Source organism: Drosophila ficusphila, unplaced genomic scaffold, assembly GCF_018152265.1.
Source record: "Drosophila ficusphila isolate 14025-0441.05 unplaced genomic scaffold, ASM1815226v1 contig_791, whole genome shotgun sequence".
Taxonomy (NCBI): Eukaryota; Metazoa; Arthropoda; class Insecta; order Diptera; family Drosophilidae; genus Drosophila; species Drosophila ficusphila.
In genome coordinates, this window is record NW_025064737.1 from 27,336,594 (window position 1) to 27,362,295 (window position 25,702).

The window sequence follows — 25,702 nt, forward strand, 5'->3', positions numbered from 1 at the left end:
GGTAAAATTTCCTGTCGATTCATGTACTCACCTTATTTTTTTTATTTTGATAATTTTTCGCAAAAAATTGTGATGGTACCCCTTACAAAAAATGCAAAAAATTGAAAAAAATTAAATTTTGTTGGGTCGTCAAGTAGGTGACATGGATCGATAGATGAGGTTCCCAGTTGTCTAAAACGGTGCGCCTTTTAGCTGTATGTCATTTTTTGGTCAAGTTACACAAAAGAGCATACTGGAGAAAACGTATTTTTGAAAGAAATCGACATTAATATTATTTTCTTAGCACATCAGATTTTCTTACTAAGCAAAAACAAATTAGTTGCAGCACATAGGATTATTGCGAGCATAAGTCCAAAAAGCATATGCGCTACAAAGAAATTCGATATGGGATCCCCTCTCCCCATGAAAATTGCAGACACACTCAATGAATTTCCGAGAGGGGGAAAAAGTACGAGTGCAAAACGTTTAACAATATTAATTGTCGCTGCTAGTACACTGAGAAAGTTAAGGTGCCTTTTGCTCAAAGTTTAAATTTAAAAATTAAAAATCAATTAATTTTAATCGCGATTGAGAATTTATGCTTTTCTCTTTAAAACTAGGTTCCCTTAAATATTGCATAACTTTCTTGTTTTGTGTAGAAACGCAGTGTTGATCTGCACTTGGCTGCACTTCTCACCACTCGGAGTATCCAGTTACTCCCTGGCCCCAACTTTGTATATCCCCACCCCTAAGCGATGTGCATTCTGTTTACCAGCCATATCCATATCTTATTTACATATGGACATATTTGCCGCCCCACAAGCGCGCATTAAACACATTTTAATTAAGACGCAGCTCCAGACGAGCCGGGTTTGCTTCGGCTTCTGTTCAGTTTCTGTATCAGTTTCGGGTTCTCAGTTCTGCGATCTGGTTGTGGCTGTGGTTCAGGCAGTCTAGTCTGGGTGTTTAGTATTCAGTCTTTGGCGGAGCGCAAAAGATGTGCGCCGGGCGCGGCGATCCCACCGATCCACCGAATCCAAGGCCGCGGGGATAAGACGCTTCATTTGTTCGCCGCCATGTGCTGTTGGTGTGCACGAGTCTACTGGACGGTTCTGCACAATCTTCTGGTCCGCCTGCTGGACAACTTGACGGAAATAAGATCGCCCCTCTGCTGTAGCTCTTGTTTTGGCTATCAGCGGCAGTCCGCTGGTGAGGAAGGTGACGTCGCAGCCGTCGAACGGGTTTCCAGCACCGATGACGCTCCACATCAGCAGCCCCACCAAGATTACGTCATTGTGGGTGAGTTCTCGCAGTTCTCTCGGTTTCAAAACAAAACCATAACAACACGGGGCAAAACATAATCAAAAACAAACAACTGTAAAATACAATATAAAGCCTTTAAACTGGCTAACATAAGATAGATTCTATCTAGTGCTGCCTTTCCAACAATTCGCAACATTGAATGCTTTAAAACAGAATTGCAAGATAAAGTTCTTATTGAGCGTTTCGACCTGTGTTGTTATATAAATAATTCCCAATGAAAAAATATCACTAATATTTTTATTTCAAAGAGGATTCCGATGCATTGTATACGGAGATTGAAGAGCGGCACGTGGAGAAGGAGCCGTATTACTTTACGGTGGATCGTCCCACGGCAGAGCGGATGCTCCACGGCAGGGAGGACGGCTCCTGCCTGGTTCGACCCTTCAAGGCGGCCGACCAGTGCATCCGCTACATAGTGAGCATCTGGGCGGCCGACCAGTTCTACCACCTGTTCGTGAGACAAGTGGACAGGAGACAGCGCTACGCCATTGGGCAAAAAAAGCCGCGGGAGCGCTGCTTCGGATCCCCCTCGGAGATCGTGGAGTTCTACACGCAGCACCCGCTCCTCTGCACCAACAAAGTGCGGAGCCAGTGCGTCCAACTGCGGCCCATCAGTTACGCTTAGCTACGGGGTAATCTTTATTGCATAAGAGTGGGCATATGTACAAATGGGTTAGCTTAAGACGCTCCTCAGGTGGCCACCACCGCCTTGAAGGCGCACTGGTTGTTCTGCATCAGGGCGGGCCACAGGAAGGCTTTTTATCAGATCCGATCGCCGGTCAGCCTGGGGATGCCGCTCGTGTTTCTCGGGCCTCAGGAAGCCTGCGACGGATGTATTTAATGTATAAGATTGCAAACCAAATAAACCAAACAGAATGAAACCCACCCAGGTTGAAGTCCATGTCCAGGTAGTAGGGCGCCTTCTGGTTGATCATCCGCCAGGCCAGACGCACACAGGCACTCACGTAGTGGGTCAACGGGGGGCAGGACTCCAGGCAAGGATACTCGTGCAAGGTGGAGAGCACCTGGTTGAACACCGACCGCTCGATCTCGCCCAGCGGAAAGTTCTCGGCGGTCTCGAAGAGATGTTGGCGAACCGATCTGTCCAGGGACAAGGTGGTCTCGCTGCTGCTGTCCAGCGGGCAGTTCAGGACGCGCCGCACTTCCAGGACCTTCCGTTCCCTCATTCCGTGGCACAACCGAAAGGAGAGCTGAAGGAACGTATTTACAGAAATCAGTTTAATAAGTAAGCGCCAATAAATGCAATTTCTTTTTTAACATGAGAGATCGCTTTCTTGGCTCCGAATTTAATGTGCGGATATTGAGATTGCTGGTGCATTTTCTCTGGGAAAATGTCATTCATCTCTGGTCGAAAGTGATTCGATTACTACAGGTTTGATCAGCAGCGCCTACATAATTTCTGGCACCCTGGGGATATCCACTTTCCCTCGCATTTTCGCTACTCCAACGCCTAATCATCCTCAAACGCGATTTCGATCAGGCGAAATTGATATTTTGCAATCGCAATTTGCGGTCTGACAGGATCTGAAGCATCAGAGCCCACGGGCTTCGCGTGAGTAATTGATAGCCAAGCACTTGAAAATTGAAAGTAATCTTTACGAGCTGCCTTGGTCTCACAGTTTGGGAGTAATTGTGCCGTGCTTATTTTCTAAGCAAGCAGTTGAACCTCTTGATGCTTCTGTAAAGCAGTTCATAACCCATAGAATGATTCAAACCATAATTCTCATATTGTTATGAGAATTATTAATTATAGCCAAGCACTTGAAAATTGAAAGTAATCTTTACGAGCTGCCTTGGTCTTACAGTTTGGGAGTCATTGTGCCGTGCTTAGTTTCTAAGCAAGCAGTGTAACCCCTTGGGGCTTCTGTAAAGCAGTTCATAACCCACTTAGAATGATTCAAACTATAATTATCATATTGTTTGTTGAATCATTTGCATAAAAAGGAAGCCCAATGAAATTTACCATTTATATTTATGGCCAATAACTTACTCAAAGGCCAAAAGAATGCGCTCGCCCTATTTTTAAACAATGGTTTTTTTAACTTCTATATTGACAACAGATTTTTTAATTTAAACAGCTCAAAGAAAAGTATTTCTAAGCCTCTGGAAAGATAAAATGCTATTGACATGGAATTGGCACTTTAAAAGATTGCGAACGCCCATAATAAATTGACTCCATTCATCACAAAAATCTCTTCGTTGTCTTGACAAGTGAAAACGGAGGGGATAATTAAAAAAGTAAAAATCTCCGGTGAGCGATTTATATTCCACCGACAAGTGAATGATTGACTGGCGATGCAATTGGCAACAGTTTCTCCGCGGGACTAGATCTTTAAATATTTTCAGCTTCCAAAGTTGAGTTTTACAGAATTAGCCTATCTCAACTTAAAAAATACAATAAAAATATTTCTCCGAGGCACACCTAAGTAGAAATTTATTTACAAAAAAAAAGTGAAAAAACTGTCTGAACCGCAATTGGCACTTTTTTCTACTGATCGCGTTAGTCTAGAAACTTTTTCGGCCTCTTTAACAAGCCATTATTGAACGTCGGACATATCTTGATCCGAAATCTACAACCCATCCCAAAGCATGTGTGCTCGGTACTTAAGACTCACCACGATCATGGAGAAGAGTATCTTTCCCTTGAGGCTGTGCGCGTGTTTTATCTGGGGAAGACTGTCCAACGCCTCCAGTGCGTCCGCTCGGTTCTCGACGTAGAGATTCCGATAGAGCGACACCATTTCGCTGGGGAGAATCAGAAAGGGGGAGACGTTAACAAGAGATGAGCAACAGAGTGTGGGTCTTTGGCAAGTGAGAGTTGGATGCGGTCTCGATCTGAATTGACAGAGGTTGTAATGTGGGTGTTACACCTCTTTCAAAGTGGGTCAAGTGCTAGAATCGGGCACATTAAATTACCATAACATGGTTATTCTATAAATTATACATAAATAAAATCAAATAGTCACTTTATGGATTTTTGTTTCATTAAGTTAATGATTCTACAATGTTACATAGATTTTTTAGAAATAGTTGCTTACCTGCTATCGTCGCTGCCGGAGTCATCCGAGTGGTAGCCGTCGCTGCAGCTGCTCGTGCTGGCGCCGCCCGGGGGCGTGGTCTTGCCCATGGAGAGGGCGGAGCCCGGGGGACCTCCCTCGGGACCCATCATGTGGAGCACCACCTCGCAGCCGCGGGAGAAGTTCATCAGGAGGCCGGCGGCGGGACGCTTCTCCACGAGGGCCTGCGAGTCGAGGCGGCGCACCTGGCCCACGCAGGTCAGCACCTCCTTGTCGTTCTCCACCCGGGTGCTCAGGTTCTCCACCAGGGTCTGCAGCTGCTTCAGCGCCGGCTTGTCCAGCATGGTGAGCAGGGTCTTGTTGTCGATCAGTCGCTGCTGAATGTCCCCGTAGTTGATGGCCAACAAGCGTTGGTGGGAGGAGTGGGCTGGGTCCTGGTTCACCGTCACCATGCTCAACTCCTCCAGCTTGTGAATGGCCATCTTGTAGGTGTCCACATGGCGCTGGAGCTCTGTTTTCAAGGCCACGTGCAGTGATATTAGCTGACCGGAGGCATCGGTGGTCAGTCCATGGACTCCGAGTCCCTGAACAGCATTGTCGAAGCTGCGCCTGCGTTCCCGCAACGTTTGCCGTAGACCGGGTTCATATTGAGCCAAAGCTTGCAGGAGTCGAGTGCATCTCTGCCGGAGCCCAGATTCGTGGGGATTGGCAAAGAGACGCACCAGTTGCCAGGCCACCGTTTCACTGGGAACATCTGGTTTCGGAGTGGTGTTCAATGTGGTCAATCTGGGGGACAATCAGAGAATACGAAATATTCTATTGGATAAAACTTAACTAAACTTGAGCTACTAAAGTCTTATTCAATTTTATTACAATCATGATCTTTTGTTGTAAGTTATAAACATACCTTGTGAAGAACGATTCCAGCAGGTAGGCGCTGTGCGGCAGGTGCTCCAGCAGCAGGTCCAGCGGCAGTTCGGCGATGACTGACCGCAGAACGGAGGGTCCCAGTCTGCCCACCACGCCAGCAGCCTCCCTGTACTGTCTGCCCTCCGAGAGCAGCATCAGCCGACGGAGTACCTGCCTGGGACTGGTCAGGAACTCGCGACCATCCCGAGAGGGTCCGCGAATCCGTTCCCTGCTGTCCGCCATCGAAGCGGAGCAAAGAGAGAGGGGAGGCGACGGAGAGTTCCCCTGGAGCTGCAGAATCGCGTCCTGGTGGTTCTTGAGCAGCAGCTGCTTCCTGGATTCGTGAGGATGCGGGTTACTCTGGTTACTCAGTTGTGGGTTAATGGAATGGCTTTGTACAGATGCAGATGCGAAGTCAGAGGGATGCAGATGCGGATGCGGAGTCTGAGAGATGTGGAGATGCAGATGCGAGTTCAGTGGGACTGCTTACAGCATATTGGGCGTGGGCTCCATGACGATGCGTTTGCCTGGGCTCCGAGTTTCGGGGAAGGGGCTCTGGAAACGGGCAGACACAATGCCACAATTAATAACGAATAGGAAATCTCTTTGGCAAGAATTCGCGCACAAACAATTGGCACTTTCACCGGCGCAACATAATTTATCATAAGTTAAGGCGCCACGCACAACCAGACACTGCAATGCAATAATACAATCGCCAACTTGTCAGTTGGCTGTGGGAGTTTCCACCTCAACTATGACAACTAGGAAAATGGTTGGGCCCCCGCACAAAGGCACTTTCCTTGCGGCCATGTCTCGAATGCCAGCTATTTCCCAGCTGCCCAGGAAAATGCCTTTTAGCCTCACACCACATGCGTTAAATTGAAATTTTGATTTGGGAGTGGGTAATGCACTGTTGGGTGCGACTAATAAATAAACCAAACGAAGATCTTAGAACTCTGTGCACCTGCAGTTGGGCCGCTATTCTCCACCCTTTTCCAAGAGACTGAGTACTTCGGTGGAGCAGCAGGGAATCGGACACTGGGGCAACCAACCCGAACCGAAAATACTGACCATGTTTGCCTTCCCGGGAATCGAGCCGAGGAGAACATTAAATGTTTGCCAACAAACCGAAAAGTCTGGAGAGGCAGCCAACCACAGCGATTAGGTAAGTGGCTATCACATGGTTACACGGAGAGAAAACATTGCTAGAACCTAAATATACATTTCCAACTATTCTTCCAAAATCACCTTGAAGTGAATAGAACATTTTGGAGTTATTAAGAAGAAGCCGCTTTTTTCTGTGCACTCAACATATTTTATAATAGTAAACTTCAATTAATGGCGTTTTGGGCTGACGTACTCCCCATTCGAGTGGCACTTCCAGCTAAAAGCCGACTTGGGGCTGGAGGTGACAGTGACCCAGCTCGGAAAGGTCAGCCATCGGGCATGAGCGGAGTTAACCGGCTTAACGGACAGGTAGACGCCTTAATTGAAGGCCCAGTAAGTGCGCTTTGGCAATACTTTCCGTTACCACCTGGCGAAGGCGTGTCCCTCGGCTGGGAAAGAATGTTCCGCTGGCGGGGCGTGGCTCCATGGGAAAGAGATCAGATCGGAATGGATAGTGAATAGCGGGTTTTCCGATCTGCGTACGTGTTGCCAAAATAGCGTGCAGGATCATCTGCTCGATCTTTTCCCTCATCACCATGCGAAATGCGGGAGATAAAAAAGGTATTGCACTTCGCAGAGATCATGTGGCGAGAACCCAGACATGACGGGCACAAAGAAGGCCCGAGATTACCAGGCAATTATGACTACACGGGCGACAAATTGAAAGATGCCATCGAGCGGAGCTGGGAAAGCCGTAGAAACGTGGCCATGACACTCGGGATGCGCTTCGTTGGGTTCGGCAGAACTGAAGAAAGGGCTGGGAGATGGGGTCTCCCTCCACTTGGTGTGTGTTATGTAAGCTGGTGACAAATGAGCGGGCTGAGAACGGAAGCCAAACTTGTCGCCACGACTCGAGAACCCTGTCTTCCATCCACCACACCATCTCCATCTGTCCGTCTATCTGTATCTGTATCTGTATCTTTGGCCGCGGCTTTTAGTTACACTCCGGGTCTCAGTTGGTTTAATGAACCCAGCGAAAATAGAAATGTGGTGATGTGAAGTGATTTGTGGTGCCGGCCATAAGGCGAGCCTGGCTCTCTGGCTCGCCATTATTGTTATTACAACAATTCGTTATGAAGTCGCTGGCTTGATAGTTTCGCAGGCCAACAAACTTCTAATTGCCCCGACCCCGTGCTCTGCATGCAATCGAGAGGGCTTTTTATTGTGCCTTTGTAGGAGATTTTCGAGGGGTATATTCACGCATATATATCTCAGATGGTAAAGAGCAAAAATTACTAAATTGCATGCTAAGCAAATTAAATTGTTTCCTAGTTTTTAATCAGTTTTCAAGTTTTTGTAAATAGAACAGATTTAAGATATGATATCCCTTAATCTAATTATGCTCTGGATAATTATTATGAGCAAGTTCTAATATGAAGATAACCCCCTGAAGTACAGCAACTTGTTCAGTAAACACAAGAGTTTTCTAGAGTATTCCCCAGGCCATGCAGCTCCCATTTCTTTTTGCTGCTTCCCCGATTTGTGTCTTTGTCATAATGGTATCCATAACGAGCTCGGAATGAAGTAGGAGCTGGGAGCTTGGAGCCATTGCTGGCGTGCTGCTGCCATTAAGATGTGATGGCGATCAACAATCTGCGGCACGCTGGGGATCCATCAGACACCTGTACCTGTGGCAATTAGCCGCCAGACGGGAACTGCCAAAAAAGGGCAAGAAGAACCGAGCCGCAGACAGTGCGGTCCACTCCATTCCGCTAGTCGTTAATCAAAGAGAGCGACCCAATCAAGTTGACCTCAAAATCCGGACCAGACAAAAAGCGGAGCGAATTTATTGTCGTAAGACAAACGCACAAGTTCTGCATGGCGAAGAAAGAAACTTGTTTGTGGAACGATCGCTAACTGTTCTTCGCACCTTTCCACAAAGGGAAGAACGGCCCTCGCTCATTTCCCATATCTTGAGATCTGCCGAAAATTAGCATATCTATGTTCTCCCATACTGATTGATTCCCTCATAAAGCACAAATAGTTCGCGGCTAAGACAGAAGACGCCCGCGGGCTTGGCCCCCGAACTCCAGCTCACCTACTTTTGCCCAAAGTTTCTGGCTGGGGTCCAACCCATCAAAGTTTGACAGCTTCCCCAACAATCTAATTCGTATTAACTTTTTCTGGCTGCCCCTGGCCAGCACCTCAATTATGATGGGAACAAGTCTGGTCCGAAACTGGGTTAATTCCATTCATTCAATTAGAATAGGCACAGCCGTCTGTTTTATGGCCAAGTTGCAAGTGGTCCGCTAATTGGCGTCGCCTGCCGCAAGTTTGTGTGTCTGGGAAAGATCTTCTCTCTTCGGGCGGTGAAACGAGCCACTAAATCTGCATAAATTAGCACAGACCAGCCCTTGACTAACTAGCCTTAATGAGAGACTAAGCATCCGATTTGTGAAAAGTATCTCATTATGCGCGGATTCTCACTCGCTGCAGTATCAAATTATTTAAGGCAGTCTTCTCTATTTGGGAACGTTCAACATGATTTTATGGCTGGAGACTGCGCTATAGGAAATCGTTAGGAGCTTAGTAAAGAAAACTAATTAGCTGGAGAGTTTGCATGTCAGGCTGAGCCTCCAATTTAGGTACTTAAGTCTGTTGGGTGTGGCCAAATTTATTGATAACTTTTACATTTTCAACGTATTTAAATATTTCCTTTCTAACGTATCGGCATACTTGAAACACTCCGAGATGTAAGCAGTTTATTAGTAGAAAGTTATATAACTAATCTGAACTAATTTAAATGGAGCTATAACTCGAATTCAACAGATGAAAAGTTATGAACGGCTTTAGCAATAACTCGTGGCATTTTTGATTGATTTTATTGGAGTTCCATATTAATGAATCAAAAATATATTTAATATTTAAGATATGCAGCTTCTGCTTGGAACCCAGATGTTGAAAATATTGAGGAAAGTTGTTTTTTTTGGAAACCTCTGTGCTTCACTTTTGCACATTTCTGGGTGGGCTGCACTTCGGGTTCCAGCCCAGTCCCAGCTAATTAGCTTAATTACCCAATGCCAGAGGCGGATTAATTTCACCGGCGGCAAACGGTGAAAAATGTCGGTTCAAAAACAAAAGCGAGCAAGTGTTGACTCCACACTCCCATCGCTTGGCATGCACAGGGAAAAACTTCTAGCTTGCCAATTGGTTTTAGTATCCTATAGATGCAAATATACACCACTTCACAGAAAACACTTACCAAAAATATAGATCGGAAATAAAAATAAATTGAATGGATTACTTAAGATTTTCTCAAGCATCCCCTATAGTTGTTGTTTTCGGTGCGCTCGAAATATGAGCCAGAATGAGCCGAGATCGACGGGAACTGATTGGCGCCCATTGCCAGCGCCTTGGCGAAAAGATTCGGCCTCGGGCCAGCGGTCTATCTGCATGCAAGTAGACCAGACCGAAGAGCCGAGTTCCAAGAAACCGAAAATTGCGCCACCTTCACGTGTTGCGCGCAATTGGAAGACGCTCCACAAACTGTAACCAAAGCGGAGCAATTAACGAGCTCCCACAAAGGTGAGTGGTATTTTCGAGGGGCTCGAGGGATCGAGCCCATTTATTCGCGGTAGGTCGGTGTGCGGCATTTGCATTTAGCCGGCTTAACAGGGCGTTAAGCTTGCGACACGGCCATAAAAATACTGGTACATCTCGGCGGAGTTAGGGTACTTATCTGCCGTAATCCCAGGCACCAGGGCCCATTGGATTGGGTGTTAATAAGTCAAGGTCCCCGGCAATGGAGCGGATTAACTACAGCATGGGTGGCTTCTCCAGAGATTGAGCAGTCCCACCTGGTCACATATCTTCCTGTCCTTTCTAAACGCATTTCACTTTTCGCCAACGCGACAGGTGTGCAAATATTTGCGAGAAATTGCTAAGTGGGGGACGAGAAAACAGAGGCATTGGGAAACCGCTTACCAAATCAAGTAATTAACGGTTTGATTTACTAAACGCATCGGACTGTCGCCTGTTGGCTAATGGTCGCTGGTAATGGTTGCTGCTCGACGCTCCACACTTCGTGTTCATGTGCGAAATGTCGCCAATTTGATGCGTGTTTTTTAGGATTTTTACATTTTCGCTTTTCCAATTCATTTCGATGCGCCTGCGCACTTTTCACTGCGTTATTTGTCAGCTCTCGGGCAACTGTTTATGCCTCGAAACGCGGCTTTTCCCCCGCCGCCAGAGCCATCTGCCAATCCTGCGATCGCCGATTTCTCTTTCGCTGGAAAAATGTGGCAATAATCGTAAAACTTTAACACAAATATTGAGCGGAGTAATTATGAGACCCACAACTAGCCACTTGAAAACTGCAAGCTCGGCTCCTAAATGACTCGGGATGACTGCGGCTTTCAGCGACTGGATTGATCGTTAGGATTGATCGCTTGGCCCGATTTCCGAGCCATGAAAAAGTGGATGCAGGCTGCAGAAGTTGGTCAGTCTGGGGAGAAACTACTCGACTGCATCCCATGCACCAGCTGATCATCCCAAGATGCACTCGCAATCCCCATAAACAACATTACCGCATCGCAGAGTGCACGAATCCAGCAGATAATCATCTCGGCAATGATAAAAATATACAAATGCAAAGCCCATTTCCGCTGCAGACAGCCCTTTGAATTGATTAAGCCCCCTTTTGGGCCACTCTATTGTGGCGCATCCGCGGCTCGAGTCTCTCACCTTAGCTTCCGTGAAAATAATTCAATTTCATGCCGCATTATCTGGGTGGGTACTCCGCGGATTGAGTTCTTACATAAGGCCCTTGAGATTCATCTTAAGGGAGATGTGATGGCATATTGCAATTAAACTTCAAATGGATAGCGCACTCATCACTTCGATGAAGAGAAATTAGCCCCCTTCTGAGATTTATAGGTAAAATCGGTTAGTCAAAGAAATACTTTATAAGTAAGTCCATAAACACAAAAAAAATTAAAGTATTTCATAATAATTTTTGGCTTTGCTTTAAATTCCGTCAATAAATTAAATATTTTCTTAAATGCATTTTTATCTAAAATTTGATCTAATAGTTTTTTATTTATTTGGACACAAAAACTTCTCTCAGTGAGCAATCTCGGTGGCTTCGGACATCATATGGCTGATATGCGCGGCTCCTTGACAGGCGGCTCGGTTTGGTTTGGTTTGGTTTGGTTTGGCTTGGTTTGGCCAGCCGTTTGACAACAACTTTCACAAACTTTTGCCAGCCGGGCAGACCGATCGCGATTCTTATTACAGAATCAGGCGCGGGACTCTCACTCTCTCTTTGAGTCAGTGAACTGGACACTGCCACTTGCAACTTGCAACTGGCCGCTTGCAGCACGTTCGGTTGACAGTAAAAGTAAAGCGGCGCGGGAAAAGTGAACGCAATCGAAGGCGACCCACTTCCCGACCCAACAATAAGTCTCCCCGATCTTTATCTCCATCTCTTTTGGGGGCAAGGGGACTCTGCTCACATATAAATTTTGGAAAATCTGTGGAGAAAAGTGGGTGGCCCACAGCCAGCAGCGACTGTCTTCTTTCGGGTGTCGAGTGGCAGTGGTAGAAACACAAATCGAACCGAAAAACTGGCCGGACAAACGCACACGCAAAATGAACCAAACGAGCCATTGGCGTGACTTAATGACGCATAAATATTCGGGCCTGCAACTACTAGACTAGGCTTGGCTCGGAGGCCAACCAAAAGATACAGATACTAGTGCACACAACAAAAAATGATGAAAAACGATTTATCATTTAAGAGAAAAATCTCATAAAAAGATTATATATAATATTAGTTTTATTAAAAACAAGATTGAAAATATATCCCGTAGTTAACTTAAAAATCTTGTTAGTGAACCTCTTTGGTTTCCAATTTAAATGGTAATTATTTTCAGTGTATAAGCCTAGCTCCCGCACGCATCTCTTTCGGTGAATGCGGCTTAATTGCGCACACTGCCGCTGCAGACCAATGAAAGTGAGCTGGCGATCGCCGCGGAAAGAAATGGGTAAAAACAAAAGTGAGCCGCCGCCGAGATAACCAGAATTTCCAGCCAGACTCCTCTCATCCTTTTTTGGCAGACTCTGCAGAATTTCATTGCATTTCACTTTTTCTTGTGGCTTGAACTTTGGCTTGAGATCGAAAGGAGAGGCTTGTGCGTTTCTAAGTAAGTGGCACAGTAATAAGTTGATATTCGAAAAAATATTTATAAAGGCGGATATTAGAATACCAAATAAGTTTTAGATTTCCAGTTATTTAGATATGGAAAAAAGAGATAGCATGCTTTATTATTTTCAGAACTCATTTAACCATTTAAGTTGTAGATTAATTCGGTTGTTTATAAGTTGGTTATAGATATAATATTATTTGATATTGAATTTTGAACCACTTTTAAAGAAACTTCACTGGTTTTAACATTCATTGCAGATATATATTTTGAATCGTTCACATCGAATCTTGACTTGATTTCAGTAATACCATAGCACATACACATAAAGCACGATCAACACGAACAGCAGATGGATCAGGAAGAGCTCGATGGCCAGGGTGAACAGGGCCAGTGGCTTGAAGGCCACGTAGGTGATCTGGACAAACATGGCTCTCCCAGATCTACTGGCTCATTGGGAAGTGTAGATCTCAATGGCTCTCCTACTCCTGAATGGTGAAGGTCAACTGCTTGCTGCGCGAACTCTCGAATCGATTGGGCGTGTGCATGCTGAGCATGGCGGAGATCCCGAGTCCCAGGATGCCGAGGAGCAGGGTCACCACGAAAAGGCCTGCCAGGATGGGCGCCGAGACGAATCCAATGCAGTCGTACACCTCGCCGTATTCCTTGCGTCCGCTCAGCCACGGCTGCACCTGGAAATCAGTGAGCACCAGACTCTGAATGGTCTCATTCCGCGAGGGGTTCAGGAAGTGCGTGTTCTCCGCCGAGCAGCGGTAGGAGAATCCCAGGGGAGCTGAGGGCAGTGTGTACTCATCTCCTCGAGCCACAAGAACACTCTTCAGCTCCTTGTACTCCACCTCGACGTTTCGCAGGGTCCAGGATCCCCGGATCAGGGAGAACTTGAAGCGCAGCGTGCACTTCTCCCCGGAGTGCATGAAGGTGATGCTCAAGCGACCATATCCCTTGGCGCGCTGATCGTCGAAGGTGATCTGCTTGATGTGCTCCTCCAGCTTCAGGGTCTCGTTGGTCAGCCGCAGCTCCAGTGGTCCATTGAGGGTCAGCGCCGCCTTGTTGCCCTCGGCCACGTAGATGAAGCCGCTGGCCTCGGTCTCCCTCGGGACCCTCTGGAGCCTTGGGCTTCTCCTCTGGAGCCTTGGGCTTCTCCTCTAGAGCCTTGGGCTTCTCCTCTGGAGCCTTGGGCTTCTCCTCTTCCTCCGGAGCAGAAGTAGCCTCTCTCTTGGCCAGGAAGTGCGCCTCCTCCTCGCGGCTGCCCAGGATGCCCAGCACTTCTCCTCTTCCGTAGGTGTTCAAGGCATCGTTGTAGACGGTCAGGATCTCGGCGTCGTCCTCTTCTCCGTGTCCTGAAAGGCTCACCACCTAAAAAGTTGAAGGGAAATTATTGAAAAGAATTATAGAAAAATACATTAACAACGACACAATCCAGAGGCGTCGTTTAAATATAGATGGCCAGATGATTTTGTTTTGCACCAAAATATGTATTTTTATCACATGATTTCTCAGGTCGATGGAATTTATATACGTATGAATTATTTGTCACAGCTCGTAACTCACCTCAATGTTGGCGTTCAGACCGAACGGCTCCGCTGCAAGTCTCCTTTGTGGCAGGTAAGTCCAGGCAGCGCTCTTCACCAGATTCTGGAACTTTGGGTACTTGGTGCCCTCCAGTCGACTGGTCGAGTTCCGTATAAAGACCACAATCGCCTTGGCCTCCGTGAAGAGTTGCGTCAGCGGCAGCTCCCTGCTGTTCGAGTCCACCAAGGCCTGGGGTTGCAGTCCGGAGACTCTGGGGTTGCCCCAGAGGATGAAGGGTCCACTTATGGACGCACTGCAGCTGCCGAGGGCCAGGCACAGCAAGGTCGCAACGAGAATCAGCTGCATTCTGGAGTCGGATGGAAGTGCGCGTCTTCTCTGCGGTCTCTAGCACCAAAGACTGCCCTCGATTGAATGCGGGATGTATGTATGTAGAGAAAAATCGATTGGGCGAGACTCATGCGCAGAAATAAACCAGAGGTGGTGGGTCCCAACGGGTGGTGGAATATGCTCGGGTTCCTAGGTCAGTTCTTATGCCACATAGGAAAAGGAAACCCACCACCAAGTTGAAAACGACGTGCTCAAAATTATTTCGAAAAACACTTGAACTGGAATTTGGAAACCAAGATGACGACTGCATATTATATTTTTACTTGTACAGATGGATTGATGAAATATTTACAGGATTTATTAAACTACTTGTTTCGAACATAAGATCTCAAATTTACAGACATCTAATTACTAGGCTAGTGACTACAATGATACATTAAACCTTTTGAGTATTCAACAAAACAATATTCGTTTCTCAACTTAAAGGAACCTAAGGGCGAACCCGATGACTACGAAAGTTAATATAAAGGGCTTTGGTTCGGTTGCCGAGCTTGAGGAATAGAAGCCGCCCTTAAAGTTCTTGGTGCCTGTTAAATAAATAAATAGAATAAGTAAGTTAAGTCTTACCAAATCAAGAGTACTTACGCTTCTCATTGGTATCCCTTACGCCACAAGTGCGATATGATATAGTCGCCTTTCGCTTCTGGTTCACATAACCTGGAATGAAGAGACTAGGGGAGTCCAATCTGCCAGCAGCTATCAATCGAGACATATCCAGCTCCAATCGATGGGCAAGAGGTCCCTTGAAGTGGATTATCATCTGAATGCAGGCACCACCATGCAGCTCCTTGGTCTTTCGGGCATCCACATCCAACATCCACTCAGGGATTCCCATTACTGACCGCAGTTCATCCAGGAACTGGGCCCTAGATTTATGAGTATAGAATTTGATTATAATTTCATAAAGATTTTATGAGTAGTATAACTTACACCACGAAGCGAGGCGGTTTTTGTAGGTTTATGTATTTAATGACATTGTGGTCGGGCTCTATATTTGCACAGGCAAATCTCTCATGGGAGTGATCAGGTCCAAAGATCACTATGGAACGTCCAATGGCTCCCACAGGAGCCTCTAAAGGAAAGTTGGAGTCGGTAAGCACTACACGCTCACCACCCAGATCTGGATGGAAATAAGATTGGCCATGAGAAAATATATTTCTTGTGGGACATTATAATAAAAGGATTTACCTATTGTGCCCAATCGAGCTCCCACATCGCCCACATAACAACGCAGGGGATTATCCGGACTGCACTCCTGCTCATAGAGATCCAACTAAAAAAATATATCCTTTTCAGAGAGCTATACTCTTTGAATATTATTTTATGACCTACATTTAGTGGATCTGCCAGTTGTGTGTAGTACGGATTCCAAACGTATCCTCCAGCCACACAACGCGTGATTGTTGGCTTAACAGCTGCATCCACGCCAACGGGATTCACAAATATCTGCCAATTGTGATTCCTCGTGGAGTTGCGATCATTCTTTCCGGGATGCCTTAACTTCACCTCAATCACAGTCTCCGATTGACTTCCATCATTGTGAATGAGCTGGGTCATCTTAATGTATCCATAGGCGTAACCCGTGGGATGATGAAACGAGGCAATCGCTCTGAGTTCCCTGGCCTCGCTGGGACTGTAGCCACGCTCTAGGGTACTAAAATAATAGGTTAACTATTAATTAATTTATTTAAAATTCTGTGTAGCCAACCTGCAGGCCCATCGTGCATTCTTCTGTTTCTTCTGAATAACCACAGATCGTCCAATGATGCTGTTGTAGCCAAAGAGAGGAAGATTAGTGTCATTGTAGGAATCCTCGAATTGGGTAACTCCTTCGAGACTTCCAAACTTTCCACTAAGGTCTCCCATTTCGTACTGATCGGTGGTCCCCCTTTTAGTTGGGGGTGATGACTTCGGACTGATGTCGAAAGGATTCCAGTGGCCATACAGAGTGGAAGCCTCGCAGGGAAAAGCCAGATTGGCTTCAACGGGTGTCTGAAAGGATTAAGAGTTTATTTAAATTAAAATACTACTTTGTAGATCAAAGAGTACTCACCCTGTGAATGTGGTAGCCAGTGTTATCTTTCAGTCCTTTTAGCTGCACTTCCACATTGCTGATATCGTACTCCGACTGCTGAGTGACCTCCACTTGGCCACTGACAGTCAAAGGATCTCCATTGGCATACCACTCCTTGGCCACAACTTTCCTCCGGAAATGTCCAATTACCGCGGAACAGGCCAATCGTTCGCCTCTGGCCTTGGGACCACTATCCTCGTAGATGACCAGGGACGTCCCAAGAATTCCATGTCGGCCAGAAAGCGGAAGATTACCGTCCACGTACATCCTCCTGCTTATTTTCTGGGCAACCCTTCTGCCTCCGGCGATGGTAAGTGTTCCCGACCTCGCATCCATGGCTCCAACTCTGCACATCGAGGGAAGATTCGCGTGGCAAAAGTCATCCACACTACGGTTGCCCCAGTCCACTTTGAATGGATTAAAGACGGGTCCTGCGGAGATGCAGCGCTGCTGCCAGTCGTAGAAGTCCTTTCCGGGGGCGTTATTGTGGATTGCCCAGCGGTGATCGCTGGTGGTGTTCTGGGTGGAACCATCTGCCTGGATGAGGTACTCGAAAAGTACGGTGGTGTCCTGCCAAGGCTGTTCTGCAGGCTGCCGGAAGATTACCCGACCCACCACTGGATATCGAAAGAGAACCTACAAAAAATAAATATAATATTTAATCATAATATAAATTTGTAAGGTATTTTTCACCTCACCTGAGCTGTAACCATGTTCTGCTGGTAAATCCCATTCCGCTGATATTGCCCCAGAGTGGAACAGCCCCATATGCTCTTTGTGATATTAGACACATCAGTTCTGTTAAAGGTGTATATAACCAGACTCCTCTGGGCTATGCTATGGCGACCTTGAAGGGGAAGGAAGACATCCCAATAGAGGCCGTTCAGCTCAGAACTCGTTCCCGGCAGGACATACTGGTGCCAGTAGCCTTTGTTCCGACCCTGCAGCTTTCCGGAGAGATCGCCCAGGGGATACTGCTCCTGGGTTCCATAACCAGGAGGGGGAATATTTTCATTTATCTCCCGGGGATTGTGCATGTCTCCAGTTGTCCAGCAGTAGTCCTCGTGACCCATTTTTTGCGGAACTGGCGGCAGACTGTGAATTCTGAAGGCGGCCACATCTTCAGCAAACTTGCGACTGACATGCTGAGTAAGAGGTGCGCCCAAGGTGAAATTAAGAAAAGTAGGGTCGAACTTAGAGCGCTGCGTGAAGGTCACCTCTCCCTTGACACCACCAGAGTTGATGAAAGTTCTTTGTTTGAAATATGAAAAAATTGTAATTTATGGTAGTCTGGTAATATAAAACCCACTTACTTGTAGGTCAGAGGCTGAACATGCCGAATCTTGGTGCAGGCGAGGTAAGAATCCGGATGCTGGTTGTCGAACAGCACCAGGTAGAGGGTCCTATGTGGAATGGTTAGATCCGAAGGGAGTAGGGCCAACTGTGCATCCCTAAAGACACTGCGTTGCGGGGATCGTAGCGCATTCTTGGCCACCCCGATCCTTCCAAGACGCGCATCCAGATCTCCGATTCCTTGGCCAGCTCCACCGCCTTGGGGATCGAAAACCAGCTGAAGGAAGTTGCAGTTGTCCTCGGTGCGATGGTGGTCGTGTTTGAAGATGTCCGTCACGAAGATTTTCCAGTGGTGCTGGGTGAAGGATGCCTTTTGGCTGCTGTCCTCCTCCAGAGCCGCGGGTTGCTGCCTGATGTGGTACAGATCGGAGTAGATCAAAGTATCCCCAGCTGCTCCTTCCGCCGGCGCCAGCCACCGAAAGTGGACGGATCCGGCCACCGGTGTATTGAACCGGGCCTCTGCCATGTGCTCTACGGAGCTCTGGATGGTGGTAATGGTGGCACAAATGCGGGCATTTGAGTTGACCTCCGTGAGTACCAGCGCCTTGCCCCAAATTCCCCGATCTCCAATCAGCTGCATGTTACGCTCCCACGTAGAAGTCTCGTTTCCGGGCAGCACAAGATACTCCAGATCCTCATCGAAGGTTAAGACTTGGGAGCCCAGGCGACTAAGTTCGCAGCGCTCCTCGGGGTCTGTATTGGAGTAATCCACGGGGAATCGCCGAACTCCCCAACTCCACACTTGGTCGGGATACTGCAGGGTGGCCTCTAGATTGGCCTTGATCTCCACCGTGGTGGCGTTCATCTGTCGGAAGGTAATCTCCCCATGCAGACCCCTTTGCGAGATGTATGCGATCAGATGCTGAGCATCAGCTGGGAAAAACCAAGAAGTGAGAGCGAGAGTGTTTAGTCGAAGGTGTGGTGAATTTATGAGGGTCGCGCCAAAATAATATTCAGCAATGACCTTTACCACACGATAATGCCACCTTGCAAGGGTCGAGTCTAAATTGCATTCAGTAATGACCTTTACCACATGACAAAATTGCCAATCGATTGATCGCGTTAAGCTTTTTTGGCATTATGGCATTTTGCAGGACGCTCGTATACGTCCACTCTCTCTCTTTTCTTCTGATCGCCGATCGAAACGGACATCTCTCGCAGTGATTAAATCTTAAAACTTCAAAAAGTGAATATTAAATATTTGAATTGTTTGTACTGCAACAAGAGAGACCCGATTAACCCCAACTGGGAAAACCTTCAGCCGATCCCACGATCTGTGACGTGTAGAAAAGTGAAGTCAAGGAATTTGGGAATTCCCGGAATTTTGCGAATTCTAGGAATCGGTGAATTCGAGGAAACGGCTTCTGTCAACGGTAAGCCAGTGAACGGCTAAAGGCCTAGTGATTTAAACTAGTGTTTTTACAAGGGCGGAATTCCAAGAACGCCGGAGACGCCGAATTTGAGGAGGGACTTCTCCAGACGCCTGGCGCGTCACATCGTCGCCATACTTAGGCGATCGCATACAAGCACAACGCTGCACACGCGTGATCGTATACACGCACATAGCTGCACACGCGCGATCGCACACGCACATCGCTGCACGAGGGCGAAAGCACGCACATCGCCGCGCGAACGCGAAGGCGCCATCTTGCCTCTGCGCACACACGCGCAAACGCCTGCTGCGCACACACGCGCAAACGCCTTCGGCTCTCACGGACGCCGCATACAGGCAAACGTCGACGACGATCGACACGATCGTTCGTGCCCGCCTGGATCTCTAATTGGAACTTTTTGTATCGTATACATAAATTTTATTTTGCTACTTTAAACTCGTAAAACATGTACTTATAAACCTCTTCGACCCCGTTATAGTTTTATGGTGCAGCAGTAGAGGATTATATATTCGCCTTTTTCTTTCATAAAACAGCAACCACAACAACACCGTCAACAGGCCTGCTGACTTCGTTGGAATTGTCGTGAGTACGGCATAGCCGTGTAATCTCTTGTATTTTCGTATATTTTTTGGCCATATATATATATATATTTCCTATTGCTTGCAACCCTTGAATAAATATATGAAGTAAATGTGAGAAATCCTTTAAAGTTAGGAACCCATCTGATTTTGATACCTTTTCTTTTCTTTTCGAATTTATAAACACATACACATATCGATAGGTGATAAGCTTTTCTTAAATACTGTTAATTAGATTTAAGGTTAGGTTAAAATTTCAACATGTATATTATCGCTTTTCTTTCGTTTTCTTTATAATTATATTATATTCAACATGATTTAACTTAGTATTCTTGGAGGGCAAAGTTTTGGAAATGTAGCATAGCAGTTGATAAAGGGGTGGAATCTTCTCAGATTCCACTGGTAGGGTGGGTATAGAGGAGGCCATCACCATCTGGTCCTCCAACATCGATGGATACCTTTATTTTTCGTCCGATTCATAGCCGTTTGGTGTATGATCAGTTTTGGCCTTTTGTTTATCTCTGTCTACTATTTAATTCTGTAGCACCCCTGTTCTCTCTTAACACAAACCCACGCCACCTACCCTGAGCAGGCCGGACAAAATGTAGACAGAGCGTGTTGGGAGTGAGCAGCACTTGCGTGTGTGTTCGTTACAGAATTAATGGCGCCCAATCGTGAAGCCAGCGTAGCCTGATTAGGTTCTAGTCGTTGGACTCCCTAGCTTCCCGAAAATAGTATTTCCATCCAATGTTTTGAGTCGTAGTTTCAGTTGATAAATATATTCTCGTCTCGGATTTACTGGTAGTCTGGATAGTTTCGGACCCAGTCCAGCAGATATATTTATCATATAATTTTTCGTTTTACTATCAGTTCGGAAGCCGAACATTATAGAAAACGAGCTCCACCTTAAGTAAATTTTTCTTAGGATTACTAGTTCTGGTGTTGATCGGTTCTAGGCCAAGAGAAATTGCTTAAGCCCACTATCTTACCTAAGTGAAATCGAGATTTGCTCTTGCTGGATAGTTTCGGCAAGTTCCTCTTTCACTGGGTGAGACATCACACAATTTTATTTCCATAGTAAATCAGTTTCCACATACAGTTTATATTATCCATCGATGTTAAATTCCTGCTTATGCTGCTTTCCAAACATAAGTCCCTCAATTATCGTCAGTTTTATCGTTTACCGTTAGATTTATCGCTTATCGTTTGACTTATCGCTTACCGTCAGTTTTATCGCTTACCGTCAAATTTATCGCTTATCGTCAGAATTATCGCTTACCGTCAAATTTATCGCTTATCGTCAGAATTATCGCTTATCGTCAGACTTATCGCTTACCGTTAGATTTATCGTTTATCGCCTTTTTCATTTGTAAGAATCTTTTAGAAAGTTCTAGAATATTAGAATGCCTTTAGTACGTAGTACAGAAAATTTGGTCTCACTTGAAAGTGAGGAAGAGATAGGGATTTGTCTCATTTGCAATGTCACAATTGCTTCAGCAGACCTGCACGAAACAGGCTGCAAACATTCTTTTCATGTAGCATGTATACAAAATTGGCTACGAACCGATTCCAATTGTCCCACTTGTTCCAAATCTATTGGATCTCAGAGCGATCCAGGCGCGAGCTCGAACAGTCACAGAATGACAACTAGATCGAATTCACGCGCGCTCATGGCAAACGCTAATGCAAATCAACAGGACTCTCAGTCGATTCCTCAACAACGAGCGGATCAAGTGACTTCTCAGAACTCATCAGACGTAGACGAAAGTCGAATTCAGCAGTTAATCTCTCGTGCATTTGAGAGATTTCATGCACAACTTTCTATGGACATAACCAATCAGATCACTGAAGCTTTTCAGCAATTAAATGGATCTACAATGGGTGCAAATAATCAGCGTGTCGGCCATCAGGTCCAAGGAAATGGTTCAGCTCATCCAAGCAACCCGGTTGGCTCGGAAGGAACTCCGACTAGTGGTCGAAGCGGCCGCAGCCCACACAGCGATCTATCAATCGATCGCCCAGACAAGATCTCAAATACAATTTCGAATTGGCGCATCAAGTTCAGTGGCTCGCCAAGCGATATAACTATCGAAGACTTTATATATCGTGTAAATTGTCTAACTCAACAATCACTTGACGGAAACTTTATCGTACTCTGCCAATTCGCCAACTTGCTGTTTACAGGTTCTGCATTGTCGTTTTATTGGCGTGTTCACAAATCTGTAGTGTCGTTGAACTGGTCAATTCTATGCAGACATTTGAGAGAGCGTTATCAGGATCAGAGATCTGACCGTGAAATTAGGAATATTATGCGTCGCCGAAAACAAGGACATAACGAAAGCTTCGATGAATTCGTAGACGCCATGCTTTTAATTGCAGACTCTCTCCAAGAACCTATGCATGACGCAGACCTAACGGCGGAAGTTCGCCACAACCTCAAGCAAGAGTTAAAGCTCGAGTTGTTGCACCTTGAAACCCCAATTTTGGCTTCTTTGCGTAAAGAATGTTATCGCCATGAAGAATTTTATCGCAGTAATCGCACAAAGACTGTGAATCGTTTCAATCCTCCCAAACGAGTAAACGCTATCGAATGTGAAAACAATGATGAAGAACACTCCGTCGATGATAACTCAACAGTTGACAAAGTCTGTGCCATCAAGGTGGCAGAAAAGCTAACCTGCTGGAATTGTGACGCCAAGGGTCACAGGTACCATGATTGTCGTAAACCTCGCCGCATCTTCTGTTATGGTTGCGGTACCCCAGATACGTACAAACCCGACTGTGCCAAATGCGCATCAGCTTCGGAAAACTCCAAAGCGGATGTCCGTCTAGTCTCGAAAAGGGACATCCGACACTAACCACGAATGCTCAAGAGCCGGTAAAGGTGTTGCAATCAGCTGATTCTTCAGTGTCACCACCAGTTACATCGGACATATCACCTCCCAGACATTTCATGCTAAGGACATCTGGTGATTGCATTTGGACCCTTTCTTCAGTTTCTATTTTAATCGCAGGGACTAAAATAGAATCTGTGGTTATGAGGGTCGCGCCAAAATAATATTCAGCAATGACCTTTACCACACGATAATGCCACCTTGCAAGGGTCGAGTCTAAATTGCATTCAGTAATGACCTTTACCACATGACAAAATTGCCAATCGATTGATCGCGTTAAGCTTTTTTGGCATTATGGCATTTTGCAGGACGCTCGTATACGTCCACTCTCTCTCTTTTCTTCTGATCGCCGATCGAAACGGACATCTCTCGCAGTGATTAAATCTTAAAACTTCAAAAAGTGAATATTAAATATTTGAATTGTTTGTACTGCAACAAGAGAGACCCGATTAACCCCAACTGGGAAAACCTTCAGCCGATCCCACGATCTGTGACGTGTAGAAAAGTGAAGTCAAGGAATTTGGGAATTCCCGGAATTTTGCGAATTCTAGGAATCGGTGAATTCGAGGAAACGGCTTCTGTCAACGGTAAGCCAGTGAACGGCTAAAGGCCTAGTGATTTAAACTAGTGTTTTTACAAGGGCGGAATTCCAAGAACGCCGGAGACGCCGAATTTGAGGAGGGACTTCTCCAGACGCCTGGCGCGTCACATCGTCGCCATACTTAGGCGATCGCATACAAGCACAACGCTGCACACGCGTGATCGTATACACGCACATAGCTGCACACGCGCGATCGCACACGCACATCGCTGCACGAGGGCGAAAGCACGCACATCGCCGCGCGAACGCGAAGGCGCCATCTTGCCTCTGCGCACACACGCGCAAACGCCTGCTGCGCACACACGCGCAAACGCCTTCGGCTCTCACGGACGCCGCATACAGGCAAACGTCGACGACGATCGACACGATCGTTCGTGCCCGCCTGGATCTCTAATTGGAACTTTTTGTATCGTATACATAAATTTTATTTTGCTACTTTAAACTCGTAAAACATGTACTTATAAACCTCTTCGACCCCGTTATAGTTTTATGGTGCAGCAGTAGAGGATTATATATTCGCCTTTTTCTTTCATAAAACAGCAACCACAACAACACCGTCAACAGGCCTGCTGACTTCGTTGGAATTGTCGTGAGTACGGCATAGCCGTGTAATCTCTTGTATTTTCGTATATTTTTTGGCCATATATATATATATATTTCCTATTGCTTGCAACCCTTGAATAAATATATGAAGTAAATGTGAGAAATCCTTTAAAGTTAGGAACCCATCTGATTTTGATACCTTTTCTTTTCTTTTCGAATTTATAAACACATACACATATCGATAGGTGATAAGCTTTTCTTAAATACTGTTAATTAGATTTAAGGTTAGGTTAAAATTTCAACATGTATATTATCGCTTTTCTTTCGTTTTCTTTATAATTATATTATATTCAACATGATTTAACTTAGTATTCTTGGAGGGCAAAGTTTTGGAAATGTAGCATAGCAGTTGATAAAGGGGTGGAATCTTCTCAGATTCCACTGGTAGGGTGGGTATAGAGGAGGCCATCACCATCTGGTCCTCCAACATCGATGGATACCTTTATTTTTCGTCCGATTCATAGCCGTTTGGTGTATGATCAGTTTTGGCCTTTTGTTTATCTCTGTCTACTATTTAATTCTGTAGCACCCCTGTTCTCTCTTAACACAAACCCACGCCACCTACCCTGAGCAGGCCGGACAAAATGTAGACAGAGCGTGTTGGGAGTGAGCAGCACTTGCGTGTGTGTTCGTTACAAATTTTAGGAAGGTGCACTACAAAAAATAGTACTGAAGAGCACTATTAATCAGTTTATCCCTTACAATTTCATTATCGAAATCAAAATTCCAATCCAAGAAACTTCACTTGATACTTATGAGCTTTTCAAACATGAGCTATAGTCTAAGAAAATCTATTAGGCTTATGTTTGTATCTACTATTTTCATTTGTGCACTCGGGAGTGTGGTGGGATACTTCAGACAAGGCGTGAGATACTTTCGATTTCTTGCGCCACGCAAGATTAGCATACAATGCATTCGATTCCCAGCACTTACCGCCACTTAGGAATGATGCAATCCAGTAGCAGACCACCGCGAGCCACAAAAGGTGTCCCGATTGAGCCATAGTTCTGGTTTCAGCTCCCGGAATAACCAGATCACGCGAAAAATACTGTTCAAGTGGATGTGGCAATCGTGGCTGACTTTCACATCGTAGTGCGCATGCGTGCGCCTCGAAACTCGAATGAAAACTGGTCGCCCGAAGGTTTCGGTTTTGGCCATCGACTTGGCCAAGTGTGGGGAGTTTCTCCGCCTTGCTGGCTCCCCAGCTTTAGCGGCGCTTTTGTTTTGACCTCTAACTGGTTTCCGGCACGGCTCAGCTGAGTCAGACACTCCACCCTTCCCCCAGAGAAACCCCTCCCCTGGGAAAGTCAAACTTCGGTGGCTTAGTAGTTTTTTCAAGACGACTCTCTTATGCTTTATTCCAAGACTTCGTCATCGTATCATCATCTAGTTATGTTGTATAAAAACAGTTACTTGTTTTCTATCTTTTTAATTCTTTTTGTTAATATTTCTGACCGGGTTAAAAAATTTTCAGATTTTTCTCATCTTGCCGTGTATAGCTTAATTTATACTGAAGTAAAGATTCGATTCGTATTTAACAACTTGTTGCATGTTGCATTTTGAAATGGATTGGTGTGTGTGGTGTGTGCTCGTGTCGAGTATTGAGTATTGAGTGGTGAGTAATAAGTAATTAGTGTAAGTACATAGTATACAGGTTGGCTTGTTCCGATCAGCCTAGGTACAAGTGGTTATAGGGTACCTTATT

General features: G+C 45.9%; 5 protein-coding genes across 6 annotated transcripts; 2 read left to right on the plus strand and 3 right to left on the minus strand.

The window, feature by feature from the left end:
- The first annotated feature begins 848 nt into the window (after positions 1–848).
- On the plus strand, positions 849–2,070 carry LOC108099653. Its single transcript, XM_017203285.2, has 2 exons — positions 849–1,278; positions 1,551–2,070. Exons 1-2 carry the CDS (start codon positions 1,056–1,058, stop codon positions 1,925–1,927), a joined length of 600 nt encoding a protein of 199 aa, XP_017058774.1. The 5' UTR covers positions 849–1,055; the 3' UTR covers positions 1,928–2,070.
- On the minus strand, positions 1,993–5,762 carry LOC108099652. The gene is given in 7 exon segments (XM_043209209.1): positions 1,993–2,061; positions 2,063–2,124; positions 2,189–2,513; positions 3,939–4,068; positions 4,362–5,126; positions 5,248–5,583; positions 5,740–5,762. Coding segments are annotated over 7 exon segments (1,710 nt in total).
- A 7,039-nt stretch (positions 5,763–12,801) lies between these two features.
- LOC108099332 lies at positions 12,802–14,619 on the minus strand. Its single transcript, XM_043209134.1, has 4 exons — positions 14,132–14,619; positions 13,733–13,936; positions 13,067–13,668; positions 12,802–13,002 (listed from the first exon to the last, which is right to left on the minus strand). Exons 1-4 carry the CDS (start codon positions 14,456–14,458, stop codon positions 12,861–12,863), a joined length of 1,275 nt encoding a protein of 424 aa, XP_043065069.1. The 5' UTR covers positions 14,459–14,619; the 3' UTR covers positions 12,802–12,860.
- Positions 14,620–14,776: 157 nt separating this feature from the next.
- Positions 14,777–25,125, minus strand: LOC108099329. Its single transcript, XM_017202802.1, has 10 exons — positions 24,931–25,125; positions 17,888–18,800; positions 17,273–17,825; positions 16,554–17,210; positions 16,209–16,492; positions 15,833–16,154; positions 15,689–15,773; positions 15,431–15,620; positions 15,086–15,366; positions 14,777–15,027 (listed from the first exon to the last, which is right to left on the minus strand). Exons 1-10 carry the CDS (start codon positions 24,998–25,000, stop codon positions 14,921–14,923), a joined length of 3,462 nt encoding a protein of 1,153 aa, XP_017058291.1. The 5' UTR covers positions 25,001–25,125; the 3' UTR covers positions 14,777–14,920.
- LOC108099331 lies at positions 18,889–24,296 on the plus strand. 2 transcript variants are annotated; one of them, XR_006245810.1, is made up of 2 exons: positions 18,889–23,380; positions 23,434–24,296. XR_006245810.1 is itself a non-coding variant. In XM_017202804.2 (2 exons), the coding sequence occupies exon 2, from the start codon at positions 21,303–21,305 to the stop codon at positions 22,755–22,757; it is 1,455 nt and encodes a 484-aa protein (XP_017058293.2). In that variant the 5' UTR covers positions 18,889–19,300; positions 19,354–21,302; the 3' UTR covers positions 22,758–24,296. The 2 variants fall into 2 exon arrangements, 1 of the variants encoding a protein (XP_017058293.2); XM_017202804.2 differs by having other exon boundaries at positions 18,889–19,300; positions 19,354–24,296.
- Positions 25,126–25,702: the final 577 nt, after the last annotated feature.